The following is a 20,785-nucleotide window of genomic DNA, read 5'->3' on the forward strand; positions in this document are numbered from 1 at the left end:
AAAATAACTAAGAAAACACCAAAGACTTCATCTTCCACTAAACCATGAGACTTCTGTAATCCAAACCGTAACACATGAAAAAGGGAAACGGAAGGAACAGAAAATGATTTAGCATAAAAAAGCAAGGTCAAAACTAAAGAGTCTACACAGGGATGATTACAAATGAAAAGCAAGATAAATCAATCCCAAAGAAACTCAATGTTTGAAGAATTAGAAGCAACAGATGCTGTGGAAAACAGGTATGAAACAGGAGACTAAGTACAAGGAAAATGTTTGGAAGTCTGCAAAGAGTAGTAAGATTTCCCTAGGCCCTCTTACCCTCCTTTTCTGGACTCTACTCCCTGAAAGCCAACGTAGTCAGAACTAACCTACTCTATCTTTGTAAGAGACAGCAGTATGGTAAAATTGAAAAAAAGAATCTCTAAACCTGGGTATTTCAGGCACAGGAAGGGGTGGGGACAAAGAATATTAATTGAGATGTCAGCATATGGAATGTTGAGACTCAGCCTGTCTTTCCTATCCTGTCAATCCAGCTCCAAAATGCCATCAACAAAGTTTACATCCCCAGGCAGAAATCTGGAGAACTCCAGAAAAAAAAAAAAAAAAGCTTATAAATAATGACATTTAGGAGTCTCCAGCAAAACACTAGATGGCCACACCATCACTTTACAGGGAACTCTCAAAATCTATAAGCTCTGCTCATGTACCCAAATCTCCAACAAGCTTTTAGCATTTTATTCTTTTTTTGTGTTCTCTATACCAAGTACAATTTTAACTTTTAAAAAGACCTCCTTCTTTCAGAAATCTGGTTTAAAAATACAGTTAAAATACAGAAAAAAATAACTCAAAAGATCTGAGTATAATACATAAAGTAGAATTCTATCGTTTAACCAGAACTTTAAGAAAACTTTAAGAATCTTCTCTGCACTTTCAATTAACATGTCATTATTGTTTAAGTAGATTTCCTTGTTATCTATAATTACGAGGTATCAGTGGCAAGTCAAATAAAAACTCTGAAAAAGTAGGGGGAAATAGAGAAAAGAGGATTCCTTTCTATATTTTGCTTTCCATTTTGGATTCAGAAGGCTTGAAACTGATAAAGTTGGCATAATAGTCATCTGAAATTAATATTCTTGCGAATGTAAAAAAAATAGACACATCATTTTCAAGTCTCCCACAAGCAAAAGAATGTTTTAGTTCCTCTTCATTGGTGTCATGAATCATATATTTCAAAATTAACTACAAAACGTGGGTTGAGCGGTTAATGATCATTATCTTTACATTTTATGAGGTTTTTACGTGAACAAAAGTTCTCACAAAATATTTTTGCAGCAATTTCCTAATACCCAATACCCTAATATAAATATTGTAGAAGATGTACTAATTTTTAAAAAAAGTCTAGCATTCAGTGTGTGCATATTTGAGTCAATGGAAATTAAGGCAAATAGAAAATATATTTGGATATGTATAATACCAAAATTCTCTCATAGAAATTTATAATGCAGGCAGCAAATACAAATTGCTCTTGAAATTTTAAGTATCTTATGATTTAGCAACTATAAAGAATACAGAGAATTGATTTTTTAAAAATACCTGCTTTTCCTTGTCATTTACTTCCTTCTTGTATTCTTCTTCAAGGTGTTGGATTTTTTCATAATCTTCCTTTACTTTAAAAATAAAACAAATATACTTAAATATCTTAACATAATCGTATAACAGACAAAATTTTGAGTTTCTTTTATTTTACTTCACCTCCTTATTTATCTAGATACTAAACCCCAAAGGTTTCTAAGAAGCTAAAACAGCTGTTTCTATGCTGCTAACGTTCTGTTTAGCAAAATAATGAATTTAAATAATATCAAAGTTACAGTAACTTACGAAAATTCTGTAATTCTTATAACAGCACATATATAAAAGCTTATTCTTTATAACACACTAATATGAAATAACAGATTTTAAACATATATATATAATTATTTTAACATGCAACTTGACCAAGAAATGTAAAAATAAGACCAAATCACACTTATGAAATCTTAAATACAAACCATAATTTGATTTCAGGGAAAATGTAGCTTTTGAAGCCAAAAGGATATTTTTAACATATATCAGTTCCCTGCCATAATCCACAAGATTTCTGAGGGGCCTATAAAACCATATAGAATACAAAAATTTTCAATAATTTAGGCATCAAGCTGAAAGTATGAAAACATTGACAGAATCTAATAAAAATATAAATAGCAGAAGAGTAATATTAAAAACTAAGGATCCCTACACTTAAAATGCACGTCCAGTCTGGAGTTCTCAGCTTGCACACGAAGTTCCTCAAAAGCTATTATCATTTTCTGAAATATAAAGTTTAACTTTTAAGAATCATACTTAGACTTTTTTAAATAGCTTTCTTTAAACAAAAGAAATAATAAATTTGTATCATGTGATCATTAGATTTAAAACTACACAACTTTGAATAATGAAAACCCTATACTTTTTAATAATTAAATAATTTACTAAAGTGTATTAACAGTGCTTAATATGGTAGCTTCTTAGATGTTTAAAGGCACTGGAAACACATTATATAATAGCAAACAGCAGCAAAACAATTGTTCATAATCTAGTCATCTACTTAATAGCCCATATCAAAATCTGTAATTTTATATTGATTTTTGCTTACTTATTTCTGTCTTCACTAAAGTATAACCTCAGTGAGATCTCTCCCCATAAGAATCCAAATTATACTTCCATGACCTGGCAGCATGAGTTCATTCAACATTCAACAAATCCTGATTTGTAAAATTGGATGAATTCATTTATTCATTTAATAAATAGTTGCTTAGTGTCTATTATGTGACAGGCACTGTTTTCGGCACTTAGGACATAAGACAAAGGCCTCATCATACTAGAACTAACTTATGTTACAGTGTGGGAAAGAATACATACATACATACACACACATACACACGTATTTCAAATAAATGTGATGTAGTTTTAAGTGCTCTTCGAAAAAGTTAGACAAAGTGAAGAGATAGAGGATAACTGAATAGAAAGATATTTTAGGTAAAGTAGTAACAGTGGATAATAAAAAAGTAGAATGAAGCTCATGAGTTTGCATAAGATCTTGGACACAAAAGTTCTATACAGAAGAAACAAATTCAAAGAAGTAAGATCAGAAAGAGCTTAGCAAGTTTGAGAAACAAAGAAGAAAGGAACAACTATAGCAGAGAAGCAAAGTGGAAAATGACAGAAGATAGGATAAGAATGGTGAACAGGAATCAGACACTGATTAATAATACTTCGCATGTTTTTCAAATTAATAGTTGTATGCCAAAATGTGCTAGTCTCTGACACAGTTAGTATCTGATAAATGAAGTTAAATAGTGCCACTAACATGTAAATTCAAAAACTCCTAAATAGTAATACACTAATACAGGATAGAATCTTGGGAATTTTATTGTATATAATCATATATCAAAATATAAATAAGAATCCCTTTAGCAAGAATGACTGTCCATATCTTTGTAGCTATCAATCTAATTTGCTAAGAAATGCCTCTGTTTAAAATATTCAAATTTTCACTACCACTTACCTCAATGTTACTATTTAGGTCCACATAAGCTTGCCTAGTTTCTTCCCGTTCGTATTCATCTATTATAAATACAAAATATTTCAAAATTAAATGTTTAGAACAATTATAATTCCAACAAGATAATACCCAAATGTCTCACATAAACATTAAAATATTTAAAAATCTGTGTTAGTAAAGGGCACTGGTATATCTTTTGAGTCTTTTTAAGTAGCATCAAAAGCAGTTTCATAGTAAGGTATGGTCATACCTCAAAAGCTAGATGTTGTTCAATTATCTCTAATTTCCTTTTATAGAATTACTGTTCATGAATTTATCCAAACTTTGTAAAATATGTTTATAGTTTTAGCCTTTACAATAAGTAGGGATTTAAGAAATAGTCTATAAGGTATTTTCCTTCGTATATTTAAGATTCATGAAGTACACATGAAAGGCAAAGTTTACTGTTATCTCTGCTCTGTATCTGAAGAGGCAGAAAGGGAGATAAACCTAAAGACAAGAACAAGTAAAGAATAGGAGTAGTCCCAAAGAGGAATCTCCGATGGATCCTCTATGATCTTTTTTTTAGGGTTTTGTTTTTGTTTTTGTTTTTGTTTTTGGGTTTCTTTCTAACCTGAGCAATGATTCCCTCTAGGTATATCCAAGCCTCGAGTAAAATCAGTAAAACAGTGTTGTTAGGTAGTGCTGTAGGGAATTAGCATACAAGGCTGTAAGAGAAAATGTGGCTTTTCCCCTTTATCATTCCCCCAAGTGAGGCCAAGCATCACAGAAATCACATTAATAAGGAAGGTATTAGTCCTAGTAACAAGCTGCAAAATAAGAGAATGACAACTATGACAGACTCAAATGTCAATGAGGAACCAAACAACTAAAAAGAGGGTACATGAACTAGCTTTAGAAGAATATAAGTATCCTAAACCCCTCAAAAATCCTGGAGAGAGCTCTAGACTTATCATAGCATGTGGAACAGAAGCTGAATCACTTTTATTTGAATATTTAAGGGCTGGAAAATTCAAGGAAATAGAGACAGAACACCTCAGCGTTTCAACAGAAAGATAGTTCATCCTTCTCACTCCATTTATTCAGTCTCATATTCACTACCTACACATTTATCAACAAACCTTCTCTATTTCTCAGAAACCATTTGTACCAAAGAATTGTATTCTAGTGCCAATACCTCTAATCTTCCCATTACCACCATCACCAGTACTTCCAAAATACCCTCCAGTCATTCTTCTAATAAGGCAAGTACTGAAAAGTAAATAAATAAAACTACAAAAAAGAAAATAAATCGGTATAGATGTACTTTACAGTTGTCAGGAGCAAGGTGCTACAGATAGCATAGAGAAAGGACTTTGGTACAGAGAGTTCTAATGTAGTAATATAATATTGTAACAATATAAGCCTACCATTTGGGTTTTCTTGGTATTTATCCACCTATATATCTGTCTGCCCACACACATCTAATTCCCTTCTTCCTCCTTCCCTCCTGTCTTCCCTCTCTCCTCTCTACTTTTACACACACACACAGACACACACACACACACTTACTTTGCCCTAATTTGGTGAACTAGATCTTGCTGTGTTCACTGCCTTGAATAAGAGATGATTCAACCAAAAGCAAAGAAAATGTCTTTGAGTTTCAAAAGCCCAGTGTTGGGGTAAGGGATATAAACAAGTAATAGATTTTCAAAATATATAAGTCAGAACAAAGTTTCTCAACCTCTAGACCTAAGAAATACTTACTAGTTTGTAAGAAAGAAGCCTTTAAAGGAGAAAGCTGAGAGAGTTCATTAGATTCTGGCAGATACTGAAGAATGAGTTCTGTAGCCCTTTACACTCACCACAGAAACCCCAGACAGTATGGGCAAACCAAGAGCAGAGTGGGATTGTGCTTTTTTTATTTCAGTAGAACTCTAGAAAGATGACAAAATGTGAGAAGAAATGCCTGTGAAATATATCTAGACAGATGGGGCCTTAGCTTCACAATTACCCTTATCCAAGCACCGGGCACAACTGAGCATGATGGGATAAAGTACAGAGAACGAGCATACCTGAATGGGCCCTGAGGACAGGTCTGAGGGACAGCTCAGCAGCAACCCATGTGGACCAATAACTGAGTATCAATCAGAATGATGAAAGTCTCAATGGACAGATGACTCAGAAACAAATGTCCCTCTCTAACACATGGTACTATACGGGCACCCCCAAATTTACATACAACCCCAGGGAAAGAAGAAAAATTCCCAAATTTACTGAGATAAAGTTTCTTACATGCCAGCAGACTGAAGGATTTAAGATATAAAAATTAAGTTTTTAACATATTAAGATATAAACATTTTGTGCCTGCTTGAGTTTGTTGACTATAATCATTCAGAATCATATATTCTACAAAATTTATCAGAGTACCAGAAAACCAGGCAGAAGGACAGAAAGGAAATTCAGCTACCATAAACAGAGCCATGCAAGGTGAAAACTTTACAAACTGCTCAGTCACCTGCCACACAACTGTAAATATAAAAAGAGAAATTCAACCACTATACCAAGGTCAACTTATCACCTAGTTTGTTTATTTAGTCTAGGTAGTTCTTGCTTTTATCAACAATGTAGATATGGTTAGAAAACCTATATGAGGCTTATGAAAAAATACTGTCAAACAAAGAAAAGGGAACATGAAAGATGTAAAAAGGAACAATCTATCTCTGAAAATGAACTCTAGAGAATTCAAATGAAAATGTCAGAAAACCATTTGGTATTCTCAACAGAACCAGGAAAATACAGTCTCAATGAAAGAGGAACACAAAATCATAAAGAACAGGCCACAATATAAATGTGAAAATGAGATGAATTAAATAGAAAAATAAATAAGGAGGAAAAGGGCAATACATTAAATAATGAGAGACTGCAAAGGAACTACAGGTTAGAGGCAGGACAAGAAAGAACTGAAACTTCAAAAGTCAAACTGGAAATACAGGAAACAAATGTAAACATAAAGAGTTGGAAAAAAATATTTAAACAATTAGAGAAATGGATAACACAGGGGCCAACAAACAAATAATAAGTATACCCAAACAGAAATCAGATCAAATGGCCAAAGATATACAAGGCTTTCCCAGCCTAAAGAAAGACTGGTGCATATAGATTGAAATGGCTGTACTGACAAAACTGTGAATTATTAGAATCAAGAAAATGCCAAAGTCCTGGCAAGGGGGAAAATATGCACATAAATACATACATTTAGGTTAAAAATATAGGTATAGATATATGGAACCGTGATTATCCCCATTTCACAGATTACAAAAGCGTGACACAGAAAAATTATGTTATTTGCCAGAATCTCAAAATAAAAAGTGGTGGTACATAATTAAAACACAGGTCTGCCTAATGAAATCCAGTAAGGAAAAAAGCAAAGAATGCTATTTGGATCTAAAAATCTAAATGCACATACAAAGAATGAAGTTTTAAAAAAAGTTGAAGATTTTAATTAATAGTGAAGTCACTAAGATTATAATACAATGTGACAATCAAGTAAGCTGACTTTAGAGTTCATTAATGACACCTATAATTACCAAGAAATAGTCCTTTACACAGATCAAGTTACACATGAGATTACCTTATACAGGTCTGGACTCCTAAATATAACAAAGATATTCAACAGATCAACCAAAATAACAAAAGCATGAGAATCTTGAAACATCTAGGCTACGTACAAGATTCAGAAAGGACAAGTAGCCATATTTAAAGATCTAAAGAGATAGCACAAAAAAAAATGGCTTAGACTTTTTCTGTATGCCTTAAGGAGAAGAATCACAATAAGAAGAGAGAAACTGCAAAGAGATGTAAGTATATAAGATTTTAGTATAAAAACAAGAGCTGCCCTCAAATGAACTTATTTACAAAATACAGACTCACAGACAGACAACAAACTTATGGTTACCAGAGGGGAAATGGGGTGGAAAGAAATAAATTTAGAGTTTAAGATTTGCAGATAATAACTGCTATATATAAAATAGATAACAAGTTTCTACTGTATAGCACAGAGAACTATATTCAGTATCTTGTAGTAACCTAAAATGAAAAAGAATAGGAAAAGCAATATATGTATGTATATGAATAACTGAAACATTATACTGTACACCAGAAACTGACACAACATTGTAAACTGACTATACTTCAATTTTTAAAAATTAAAAATTTTAAAAAAGGGGGAAAAAAAGAAGAGCTGTCCTTAAATGACAATCTTGGGGTTAGTGAACTTCCATCACTGAATATATTCAAACACAAGAAAGGTTCCCATTTCGTAGTTGTAAAGAAAAATATTAATTTCCTATAAAGAAAATTAAAGCAATGGAAATGTATGTAGAACAAAAGGCCTTAAAGTCCTTTCCAACACTAAGTAATTTAGGTTAAGGAGTAAGGCTACAAAAAAAATGTATGCAGTACCTCAAATAGCAGGCTAAAGAATTTTAATATACTTATATGTGCAATAGACAGCCATTTAAAGGATTTTTTAAGATACATCTAAGAACAAATCTGTTCTTTATTCATTCATTCATTTATTTATTGCCTACTATCTTCAAAAACACTGTACAAAGTGTTGAATATACTGAGTCAGATAAGATAGGATCCCTTGCTGCAAGCTTACAGTGAGATGTATAGCATGTAATAGGTACTCAATAAATATTTGTTGAAGGAATTCATAAATACATGGTAAAGACATACTAAGGGTGGTAAGTGAAAGAAGAAGAGTATTTAAGTTTTTAGATAAGGATTAAAAAATTCAGAAATATTTTCCAAGGGTAGTAATACTTAGTTTGAGTTTCAAAGGACAAATAGGAATGAACAAGATGAAGAAGGCAGGATTAGCCAATAAAAGAAACAATATATGCAAATACTCAAAAGCATAATCTGTTTAGAGGTTAACAAGTAGTTCTCCATGAGCATGTATATGTGGTGCATGTGGAAAACATTTGGCAAGGTGAAGTAAACTGGCATACACCATGCTATCCTGAAAACTATGGAAAGCTACTGAAGAAATTAGACAATGACATTATTTGATTTATTTTGAAAAAGCATCTAGGACTTTGTTTTCTGGTAATAGCTAAGTAATTCAGAACAATCTTCCTCCTAAAGACAATTAAAACTCTGGAGGAATTTTTTTAATTATTAAAAGAATCAAAGATCTAAAAATATAATGATGAGTCATCAGGCCAAGAATAGGTTGAGGATTATAACTCAGAAAAGCAAAACCAACTTCCAGTGTCAGTCAAGAGGGAGTAAGCCCATTATAGCCTTTCTCTCTCATTGATTACAACTAAAAACTCTAGATGAAATACATAAAGCAATTACTTGAGGAATCTGAAAAGTAAGCAAAAGCAGGCAGACTGGGAAGAAAAGTAAGCGAAGAAGTGACTCATGTGGAGGTGAGCTTCCTGTTTGTTCAGTTTTTTCCTATCATATCTCCTAGATTACTAAAGTGCAAGGAAGGCCCCAGCAGAACTGTAACAGGAAGTATGAGCAGTCAAAGGAAATCTTGTTGTTTTTTTTTTCTCTTCCAGCCCTTCCCCAAGGGTGGCTCCTGTAGTGGAGCTACAGCAGTCACGGCAGCAAGGACAAAAAAAAAAAGGCAAGAGAAACTCCATGTTTCCAGCCAAAGGACAGGGGGATGGAACACCTGTAAGGCTGAGAATGAGGGGGAGATCCTAGAGAGAACTGGAGGTGATTCTCTAATTGTTTGTATGAATTGGCTCAAGTCCCATAGGGAAAAAGGAGGATGTGCATGTGTAAGACAGACCAAGGCAAATATAGCAAAAGCTCTGAAATCACTATCTAAGTCCCAGAACTAATATTTAGTGGAGAATACATGACATAGACCCAGAGTAGCATGGCAAAAGCTTTGAAAACTGAACTGATAATGGGACCCCAGGTAAGTAAGGTAAGACAGAACTTGTGGTATGAACTTGAATTGACTATCTGCTAAAATATAAACAAACAAGCAAACATTCCCCAGGGGACTTTAACAGGACACAGAATCTCACAGCATAATATTCAAAGTGTCCAGGATATAATCCAAAATTTTTCAACATTCAAAGAACTAGGAAACTGTGATATCATTCTAAGTCTCAACCAAACAATCAAAGATAATGAAGTGCACAATAAAATAACCAACAAAAACTAGAATCTACAAAACAACAAACCATAGAAATAGACTCCAAGGGATTCCAGATATTTGCACTGCTGGACAAAATATTTAACAAACTAAGTTTAGTATGCTCATGGAGACAAAAAGTCAAGATTAAAATTTTCTGCAAGAACTTGAAACTCTAAAAAAAGTGACACTCAGTTATTTAAAAAAAAAAAGCTAATATTTACAGAACTAGAGAATGCAACAGTAGAAAATTAAGACCTAACAGATGAATTTTAAAAGTTTAGAAAAGCTAAATAGAGAATTAGTGAACTGGAAGAAAGATTAGAAGAAATGATCCTGAAGGGAGCACAATGAGAAAAAAGGGTGAAAAATACGAAGAGGGTAAGAAATATGGAAGGTACAGCATAGTGACCTCATTGCTATGACTTGAAAAGATTAAACAGGCTCTCATCTAAGGGATTTTGCATTTGCCATTTCCTCTGCCTGAAATATTAGTTCCCAAAATAGCTCCATGGTACACTCCCTCATTTATTCAGGTCTCTAATCAAATACCATTTAATTAGAAAGAACTTCCCCAAACACCCTATCTAAAACATTCTCTTTTTAAGCAGTTATCATCACCCAACGTATATTCTATTTATTCATTTATGGTATGTGTCCCTCTACTAGAATGCATACTCTGCAACAGCAGAAACTTTGTTTACTACTGTTTTTCCTCAGCATCTAGAACATTTCATGACACACAGGAGGCACTTTTAAAAATGTTGAATGAATAAATAAAAGACAGAGAAAATCGCAATAGCAAAGATAAAGGCTTAAGGCAAGATTCTAGACGGAGTTTATACTAAGGCAAGCATTACGATTTTTTAGGAGAAAAAGAATCTGTCACATCAAGATATATTCTTTAGTTTATTTAAGAGATCACCTAAAAATGTTTAAAAGATTCTTCAAACCTTTCCCACAGTCTGATCTCTGACTTAGAGAGCTTAGAACTAAACAAAAGAAAGAACAGGTAGTCTTATTTCTCTAGCCCAGGTTACTTTCTCCAAGGTGGTCAATATACTATCTCTCTACCCTCTACCCATATACTTTTCACCACTCTACATCTAGGCAGAAAAGTTAACCTTGAAAGTTGAATAGAGATGGTATAGTGAAAAAGCTGGCAGTGGTGCAGTACATTCTGAAAGGTATAGTTACAAATGCAAAGTAATATAGGCAAGGACCAAGAATTTAAAAACCTAGTAATACTGCATGCTGGAAATAATAATAGCTAACATTTATTGAGCACTTGGCACTGTTCTAAGCATTATATATTTATTAACCAATTTAATTCTCAAAACAACACTAAGAGGCACTTTATTAACTAATAAACAGATGGACAGATTACATAAATTATCCAAATTATTCAAGATCAAGCAGATAGAAACTGAAAGTTTGAATTTGAGCACAGGGCTGTATAACTTCAGCTCAAGCATTAAGCAGTAAGCTGTTTCATATATATACCACAAAATTAATAGAATGTTTAAAAAAAAAAAGTTTCTTTAAGAGAAATTTGAGAACTCTATAAATAACTACATTGCTATTCTTAACTAACATGCTTCCAGCATAGCCCTCCATCAGCATTTTCTATTATGAACATGGTTATATATTATTCTTCATTCAATTTCCTAGCTGTTCCAGACAGAAGAGAAGGTTAGTTTCAAGAGCACACTTTAAGTGAAATGAGAATTAACCATAAATGCCAAGTATATAGCTTCAGAAATATATTATCTTTCAAAAAGCTTTGAGCTTTGAAAGCTCAAAGAACCAAGAATCTACTTAATACTTATACAAAGAAATGGTATGAGGCACATATAAGTTGCTCCAATCAAAATTGGTTCCAAAGAGTGAAAAGACAATTTGTTGGCCTCTCCATCCACCACCAATTAAAATGTAACAACAAATTGATAAAAATCACATAAAACAAAGATATTTACATTTCTTTGTCTTTTCTGCAGATCTGGCACAGGTTTCTTTTAGTAGATTACATAAATGTCTTGTAGCATTATTCCTGAAACAAAGGAAAGAGTTTGCGTAAGTGTAATCTGACTTCCAAGCAAAAGTATATATAAAAGTTATGAAATATTACTTTTACAATCTTAAAGAAAATCTTAAAACCTTATAATATTTTGTAAATATCAAATATCGTTCACAAGTGACTATATGAAAGAAAAATGGGTTGACTGTACTGTTAACAAAGATGATTTAACAGCTGACTCCTTTTAAAGTAAATGGCTCCTTAAAAAAATAAATAAAAATAAATGGCTCTTTAACAAGTTTCTACCCAAGTAGCTTTCAATAACCTTTCAGTAAACAGTTCCATATCCATCTAATAAAATGAGAAGTGAAGACTGGGATTTTCACTACCATAAGAAAAAAAAAATCACATGATAATTTCAATAGATGCAGAAAACGATTTGACAAAATTCAACATTCATTCAAGTTAAAAATTCTCATCAAAGTTGGTATAGAGGAAATATCTCAACATAGGCCATTTAAGACAAACCAACAGCCAACATAATACTCAACAGTGAAAATCTGAAAGACTTCCCACCAAATTCAGAAGCAAGACAAGGATGCCCACTGTCACTGCTTCTATTTAACATAGTACTGGGTGTCCTAGCCACAGCAATCAGATGAGAAGAAGAATACAAGGTACCAAAATTGGAAAGGAAGAGGGAAACTGTCACTCTTTGCAGATGACATTATATTATATATAGAAAATCCTGAAGACTCCAAGAAATAATTGTTAGAACTAATAAATGAATTCAGTAAAGCTGCAGGATACAAAACCAATATACAAAAATCAGCTGCATTTCTGTACATTAATAATGAACCCTCAGAAAGAGAAATTAAGAAAATAATTGCATCAGAAAGAAAAAAATGCTTAGAAATAAACTTAACCAAGGAGGTAAAAGATATGTACACTGAAAACTACAGGGACACTGACAAAAGAAACTGAAAAAAACATGAATAAATGGAAAAATCTTCCATGCCCATGGATTAAAAGAATTAATATTGTTGAAATGTCCATATTACCTAAATGGGTTCTGGAACCAATTCCAACTTGGGGAGGGGGTTCCCCACATCAACAAGCAATTCTTGGCACACAGTTACGTGTCCTACAAATCAACTCAATTATGACACCATGTACCTGGAGATAGCATCAGATTTCACAGGTTAAGGATTCAGTTCTACAAGTCTGCTATCCTCCCCCTGCCCCAACTTCAGATTCCAGCTGCAATCCCAGGCTGTTACTTGTGTTTCTGTCAAACTGGCAATAAATCAGAGGTTCCCATGACCTCCTCCTCAGGTTCTATTAATTTGCTAGCATGGCTCACGGAATTTAGAGAAACAAATTACTTAGTAGATTACTGGTTTATCATAAAAGGATATAACTCAGGCCAAGTGGAAAAGATGAATAGGGCAAAGTATGAGGAAAGAGCAAGAATCTTTCATGCTCTCTCTGAGCTCACCATTCTCCCCAAATCTCCACATGTTCACCAATCCTGAAGCTCTCAAACTCTGTTCTCTTAGGTTTTTATGGAGGCTTCATTACATAGACATGATTGATTAAATCTTCAGCCATTGGCAACTGATTCAACCTCCAGGCCCTCCCCTCTCCCTGGAGGTAAGGGGAGTGAAGGGTAGGACTGAATGTTCCAACCCTTTAAACACTTGGTTGGCTTTTCTGGCAACCAGCCCCTATCCTTAAATGGGATCCAAAAGTCACCTCATTAACAAGACACCTTTGTCACTCTCATCATTTAGGAAATTCCAAGGGTTTGTAAAGCTATGATTCAGGAAAGATGGCTGAAAACCAAATATATATGTGAAATATATTTTGGTCATCTGAATGACCAAGTATTTCTTTTCTTATAAATCACAATACTACACCACTCATAGCAATCTACAGATTCAGCGCAATTCCACTCAAATTTGCAGTAGCATTTTTCACAGAAACAGAACAAACAATACCAGAATCTATATGGAATCACAAAAGACCCCAATTAGACAAAGTAATCTTGAGAAAGAAGACCAAAACTGGAGGCATCACACTTTCTGATTTGAAAGTATGTTATAAAGCTATCATAATCAAAACATTATGGTATTGGCATAAAAACAGACACATAAAACAATGGAACAGAACAGGAGAGCCCAGAAATAAACCCATGAGTATATGGTCAATTAAGTCACAACAAAGAAGCCAAAAACATATACAATGAGAAAGGACAGTCTCTTCAATAAGTGGTGTTGGGAAAACTAGACAGCCACATGCAAATGAATGAAACTGGACCACTACCTTACACCATACACAAAAATAAACTCAAAAGGGATTAAAAACTTGAACCTAAGACCTGAAAACATAAAATTCCTAGAAGAAAACAGGCAGTAAGCTCCTTAACGTAGGTGATAATTTTTTGGATTTGACACCAAAAGTAAAGGCAACAAAAGGAAAAATAAACAAGTGAGCTACATCAAATTAAAAAAGCTTCTACATAGCATAAACAAAATTAAAGGGCAACCTACTAAATGAGAGAAAATATTTGCAAATCATATATCTGATAAGGGATTAATATCCAAAATATATAAAGAAATCATAGAACTCAATAGCAAAAAAAATCAAACAATCTGATTTAAAAATGAGCAGAGGACTTGAACACAGATTTTTTCCAAAGAAGATATTCAGATGGCCAACAGGTACATGAAAAGGTGCTCAACATCACTAATCACCAGGGAAATGCAAATCAAAATCACAATGAAATACTACTTCACACCTGTTAGAATGGCTATTATTTAAAAAGACAAGAGAAGGGGAGGGTATAGCTCAGTGGTAGATTGTGTACCTAGCATGCACAAGGTCCTGGGTTCAATCCCCAGTAACTCCAATTAAAATAAATAAATAAATAAATAAGTAAATCAATCAATCAATCGATCAATCAATCAATCAATCAACCAACCAACCTAATCACCTCCCCCCTAAAAAAGTTCTGGGTATTTATCCGAAGGACACAAAAGCACTAACTTGAAAAGATATATGCGTCTCCATGTTCAATGCAGTATTATTTACAGCAGCCAAGACGTGGAAATTACCTAAGTGACCACTGATGAATAAATGGATAAAGAATATGTGGGATATATATACAATGGAATATTATTCAGCCATAAAAATGAAGGAAATCCTGCCTTTTACAACATTATGGAGAGAACTTGAGGGCATTAAGCTATGTGAAATACTTTAGACAGAGAAAGACAAATACCATATGGTCTCATTTATATGTGAAATCTTTTTTAAAAATTTAAAAAGAAACTCATGCAGATGGCTGCCAAAGGTGGGGGTAGGAGGGAAGAAAAATGAATGAAGGGGGTCAAAAGTTATAGCCTTACAGTTATAAAATAGGTCCTGAGGATGTAGTGTATATAGCATGATGAAGATAGATAATAACACTGTATATTTGAAAGTTCCTAAGAGAACAGAACTTGAGGGTTTTCATCACAAGAAAAAAAATTTGTAACTATATGTTGTGATGGATGGATTTATTGTGGTGATCATTTTGCAATATATACAAATATCAATCATTATGTAGTACACTTGAAAATAATATAACGTCATATGTCAACTGATCTCAACCAAAAAAAAATTTTTTTAAAGATCAATATAATGCAGTCAGATCTTCCAAATCTTATTAAATGTTACTGAAAGTTAAAAAAAAAAAAAAGACCTCTGGGTGTCTTGAAGTTACTGACATATACAGCAGTTAGGTTTAATTTTCTAACCTATAATTTTCTGCAGAAACGAATTATTACAGATTAATAATTTATAATAATTTATTAGCTCAGTGAAAGGCAAAAGATGGAATATTACAAAACTATATCCTTTAACATTTTCAATAACCTAATAAATGAAAAACTTAAGAAGTCACTGGCCTTTGATTTCAATCAAAGGTGGTTTTGTTTTGTTTCCAAAGCCTGTGACTATTCTCTAGCACAGACCAGTAGTTTCCAAAGTATGACCCTTGGGCCAGCAGCATCCACATCACTTGTTAGATGTGCAAATTCTTAAACCTACTCCACAGAATCAGAAACTCTGATAGGGGAGGAAAGGCCAACAATATGTTTTAACAAGTTCTGCAGGTAATTCTGAGGCTTGCTAAAGTTTAAGAACCACTGTCTACAGAGAAAAACTTTTCTATTTTTACTGGTTTTGTAAAATCAAAACAAGTAACTATACACCTAATTCTTCAACTACAACTTGAAGAAACATCTTCAGCCTTTTCCTGTCAACTTAAGGTGAGAAGTAGAGGAGTGCCTTTGGCAATTTGTTCCCCAAACTACAATGATCCTTTGAGCAGCATAGCCTGGCATAAAACCAGCCATATACTCCATATACAAGCAATCATTCAGTCAAAAAATATTCATTGCAAGTTCACTATATACTTAGTGGCCTAATATACTTTTCACTGACTCCAAAATAACCATCTGCAGCAACTTTCAAGCTTTTTTTAAGAAACAAAATCCTTTTTCAAAGTGAAATCTTAACTGATTTTAAATCATACAAATCACAAGATTTAAAATCATATAAAAATAAAGCTGTTCTTGTTAAAGTAAGGAGAGAAAAGGAACTACACTTGTGACCACTCAGCCTTTTCTTTAGCCCACCTTTCTGTAATGCCTACCCTCCTCCTCTACTTCAAGATAAAGTCAAAACTCCTCAGCATGGCATGAAATACTAGAGTAGTAACCTCTAGTTCCCTTTTGGGATAACTCCTACTCCTACTGTATAAAGATACATTGTCTTCTTCAGATAGCCTCTAACAACCACCACCATAGCATTTGTATGCATGGGGCGGGGCTTGGTAAGGTTTAACTCATCAAAGTATTTAAACAAATCCCAGATAAGACTCTGACAAAAATCCAATGTTGTAATTTTTAAGGTAATTTCTGAAAATATGTAATTGTGATGCTTCAGGCTTGACTGCTGGAATTTGAAAATTTAAGACACCACTGTTATATCTAATGGTGAAAATCAGATCATATATGAGATCTTGTTTCATTCAAAAAGAATAATGCCTCCAAAATTATCTAAATTACCTCAAAACTCTCTTCCTGCTCAAAAATGTCAATGAACCAAAGTGTCCATTCTCTCACAAACTTCTATTACAGGCCAAGCACAAGGTTTTGAAATACCCAGAGTCACCCAAAGTCTCTTTCAAGCTCAAGAAAGAAAACAAAAACAAAAAAACAAAAAACATGAAATTTTTTTAAAAATTAAAAGATTAAAAAAAAAAGAAATAATACTCTAAACCTACATCCCTTTCAGAAAGTCATGATCATGTAAATAATGGGCTGGTTGAACTACTTTATCTTAAATTTGTCATCCAATAATCAAATCACTCTATCTTAAGTACTACTTTTTTTCTTATTTATATTCTGACAAAGCTCTTAACTAAATGTTAGGTTCTCTCAGATGATAACTGACAATTCAGCATTTGACGCCAAAACTGACACTCAACTGGATCAAGTGCTTAAAATAGAAAGATACCACTCCAAAAAATAAAGCCACTCCCTCCCACCTCAAAAAATGGCATAAATTCTATACTATACTATGTATACTATACTATTCTACACTACACTGAGTACTATATAACTAAACTAAGTAGTCACAGTATTTACAATGTTTATTAATGGAAGCAGCAGCCATTTTAAGAAAACTCACAAGTTACCAAGTACTGGTATTAGCTACAGTAGCCTTTAGATCTGTCTTAAACTGTAGAAACTCAATCACATACCCATATAAAAATGACAAGTACAAAAAAATACAGTAGGCACACAATGTTAGATCCTTCCTTTTCTATCTCCCTTCCCCCTAATAATTAAACCTCATTTAGGCAGGAAAAAAATTAAGGTATAACATTAAGATTTTTTTTCTGGGAAGTCATAGGTTGTCTTTCAACTGGGCTAAAACAATCCATTGTAATAGCATTTTTCAATTATTAGAAACTTCACTGACAATGTGATAAGCCTTCTAGAACTGCGTTTAGCATGATGTTTAACTTAAAGCAAGAAGGAATAAACAAACTTGGCCCTTTGTCTGGACTCACACATTAGGTTCTAACTATTCAATATTCACCTGGCAAGCAAATTAAACAATTATACTTTTCTACTGAATTCTGCATGATATCATCTGAACAAAGTGAGTAAAGTATAAAATAAGGCTTAGATATTGTTTGGACAAAGGAAAGGAAAAGTCAAAGATGATACTAAAACTTAAAACCAAAGTTAATGAAAGAATAATTGGGCCACAGGCAAAAACAGAAATTTGAAAGTGAGAATTAGACTGGAACTAAGTTGAACCCTATTCTGCATGTGCTGCACCTAAAACAATAGTCAAAGAGAAAAGCAGACAATATACATAGTTGTAGATATGGGATTATCAGGTACCTTTTTTAACACCAAGTAATGGCTTCCCCTGCCTGACATTTTAAAAAGTGATAAGTTATTAGTCAGTGACCATAGTTTGCCAAATGCAAGAATGTCAAATAGTTATGACTTCCTTTTTTCCACAACACCAAAACAGAATTCTATATATAAGTTAATATTACAAGAGAAAGTGCTCATTAAATTTTTGGAAATTATCTTAATAAGTTTGGAATAAAAAATTCATAAAGAATAAATTCATTAAATTATTACTTACTCTTTTATTAAATCTTTATTTTCTTGAATTCCTTCTTCTAATTTCAAACTTACTTTTTCATTTTCAAACTAATGTACAAGACAGAAGAAAAGTTCGTAACATTTTGATTAGCAAAATAAACATGAGTATAATCATTAAGCAGCATTTCTTTGTTAACATGCTACAATGGTCTGTAAGAGTTATTTTCTTTGAATACAAAAAAGAACTTTTTTGTCACACTTATGAAAGTCCTATAAGAACATACTTTCATCAATCTAAAATTAGGTTTGCTGAATTATCTCTGAAAAATATCCAACAATATTTTAATGTAATAGTATCTTCCCTAAACATTTCTAAACATTTGAAATGATGTTTTATCTTTGTCCTAGCCCAATGTTGCATTTTCTCAAAGTTTTCCTTTCACTATGCCATAAAATTGAAGCTAAAGAGTTTCAAATTTAAAGTTTTATCTACAAATGTCATGTTCTAATATAATAAAAAGACATTAATATCAAATAAAACATCATCAGTAATAGGAAAATAATAAAAACTAAAAATTCTATAATTAGAATCATTAAATCAATCTTTATCAAAAGTAATTTATTATTTCCCTAATCATTTGCATTAAGTTTTGTGTAGCTTGTCATCTGTGCTCATCCTAAAGTTGAAATGCAACTAATATCAATGAAACTTCAAAAAAGCACTATTCTTAAAATCCACATCACAGAAACAAGATAAACCCAACTCATCCTGAAATAATATTCTAGTTTAAATAGTATTATAAGATTTATTATACTATATTTTCAATTTCAAATCTGATTATACCTGTAGTTCTTGAATGGCTTTCCGCTGTGCTTCAATTATCTTTCTGTTTTCCTGCAACTTACTTTCTTTCTGCTTCAGCTCAGATTCTACACTCACTTTCCACTTCTTGATCTTTTCAGCTTCCTTATACAATTTTGAATACAGTCTGCTCATTGGCTCTGAATTCTATTATAAAATAGTTTTTCAAAGATTGTTAACTATTCAAAATTTTAGTATAACCAAACTACAGCTGCCTATTGAAAATATACATGAGTGTCTTAACAGTTGAGACCAAATTTCTCTTCAGTTTATGCCCTAATAGCATACTGAAAGCTACATTAACTTTTTTAACTACTAAGGCAATATTAGCTACTTCATTAAGATTACTGGTCATTTGACTAAGCTATTCCTTGCTGAATAATATCAAATAACTTCCAAATGTACTTAAGCCAGAAGTCAGAAATATTTAAGTCAATGAGAGAAACCAGCTGGTTAAAAGCTAAATAAATCACTCTATATGAAATCTATAAATTTTAGCAATGGTCTTGAAACATTTGGGTTATACAAATAGCTTAAGGATTAACCAAAGGATATGAAGTTTAAAATACAATAACATGAAAAATACTAGTGAACACAAGGTCTAACTTTCATTCAGCCTGAGGTTTTATTTGGATTTTATTTGGATATTATCCTGCATTATCCATTTGCACATTATAAGGTAAACGCCAAAGGTTTTTGGGTTTTTTTAATCACGCTATTGTCTGCTTGCTGATAGCTCTTTGTTATTAAAATATATATAAGTTCCAAATTTCTAAATTTGTGATACCATAATCCCAGCAACAAACAGTAATAAAGCACTTTATCAGGCCATAGAATGTCTCTTTACTTTAAAGATACCTATGTGCCATAAGAATGATTTTTATAACTAAAATCAAAAGTACAACATATCCTACAAGTTCCTTAGACAGTAAATCGGACAATCATACTTATTAATTCAAGAATTGTCCATAAAATACTGGCTTAACTCTCAGCCTTTTCACATATTGTATTCATCTCCCCTTTTGTTACCTTGATTTTTATGATTTAAAATTAAATTGCCCCTTAAGAATGAATGCTTTATAACCCAGGAAAATACAGAGGCCTAGTATTTCAGCAACTTCAAAATAAAAACAAAGGGAAAAAAAGGTTTTAAAGAATATAATTTAAAACATTAACCAAATATTAATACTTTTGAAACTTTAAAAGAAAGATAGATACAAATAATAATAAATGATACTCTAATTACATGAAACTTAGTATGTGTGGGAAATCTTCTGACCTCAAAATCAGAGTCTTTGAGTCCTTCCTGGTAGTGACAACTGTCAGAATTATCAACCTAAAAAAATGAATAAATTTTTCCTATAAGAAAATATTTCTGGTAAGAGTTTCCAAATAGTAGCAATTAAATACTGAAGACTAGTAATTCAACAACTAAAGACTTCTTTTTCTTTTTCAAGCAAGCAATGCAATATCTAAACAGATTCCATCTATGTACACTATA

The 20,785-nt window shown here is 32.6% G+C and overlaps 1 protein-coding gene across 2 annotated transcripts in view; it reads right to left on the reverse strand.

Annotated features, from left to right (window-relative positions):
• The window catches only part of SYCP1 (synaptonemal complex protein 1), a 109,715-nt gene that overhangs the window by 82,442 nt on the left and 6,488 nt on the right, over nt 1-20,785 (reverse strand). The window contains exons 6-12 of one of the 2 annotated variants that reach the window (XM_032486976.1): nt 20,564-20,620; nt 19,267-19,431; nt 18,463-18,530; nt 11,705-11,778; nt 3,584-3,642; nt 2,276-2,345; nt 1,594-1,667 (exon numbers count right to left, since the gene is read on the reverse strand). In XM_032486976.1, the coding sequence (XP_032342867.1) occupies nt 1,594-1,667; nt 2,276-2,345; nt 3,584-3,642; nt 11,705-11,778; nt 18,463-18,530; nt 19,267-19,431; nt 20,564-20,620 (567 nt within the window). The remainder of the gene's footprint in view (nt 1-1,593; nt 1,668-2,275; nt 2,346-3,583; nt 3,643-11,704; nt 11,779-18,462; nt 18,531-19,266; nt 19,432-20,563; nt 20,621-20,785) is intronic. The other variant, XM_032486975.1, reaches the window with a different exon arrangement.

This window comes from Camelus ferus, chromosome 9, assembly GCF_009834535.1.
Source record: "Camelus ferus isolate YT-003-E chromosome 9, BCGSAC_Cfer_1.0, whole genome shotgun sequence".
Taxonomy (NCBI): domain Eukaryota; kingdom Metazoa; phylum Chordata; class Mammalia; order Artiodactyla; family Camelidae; genus Camelus; species Camelus ferus.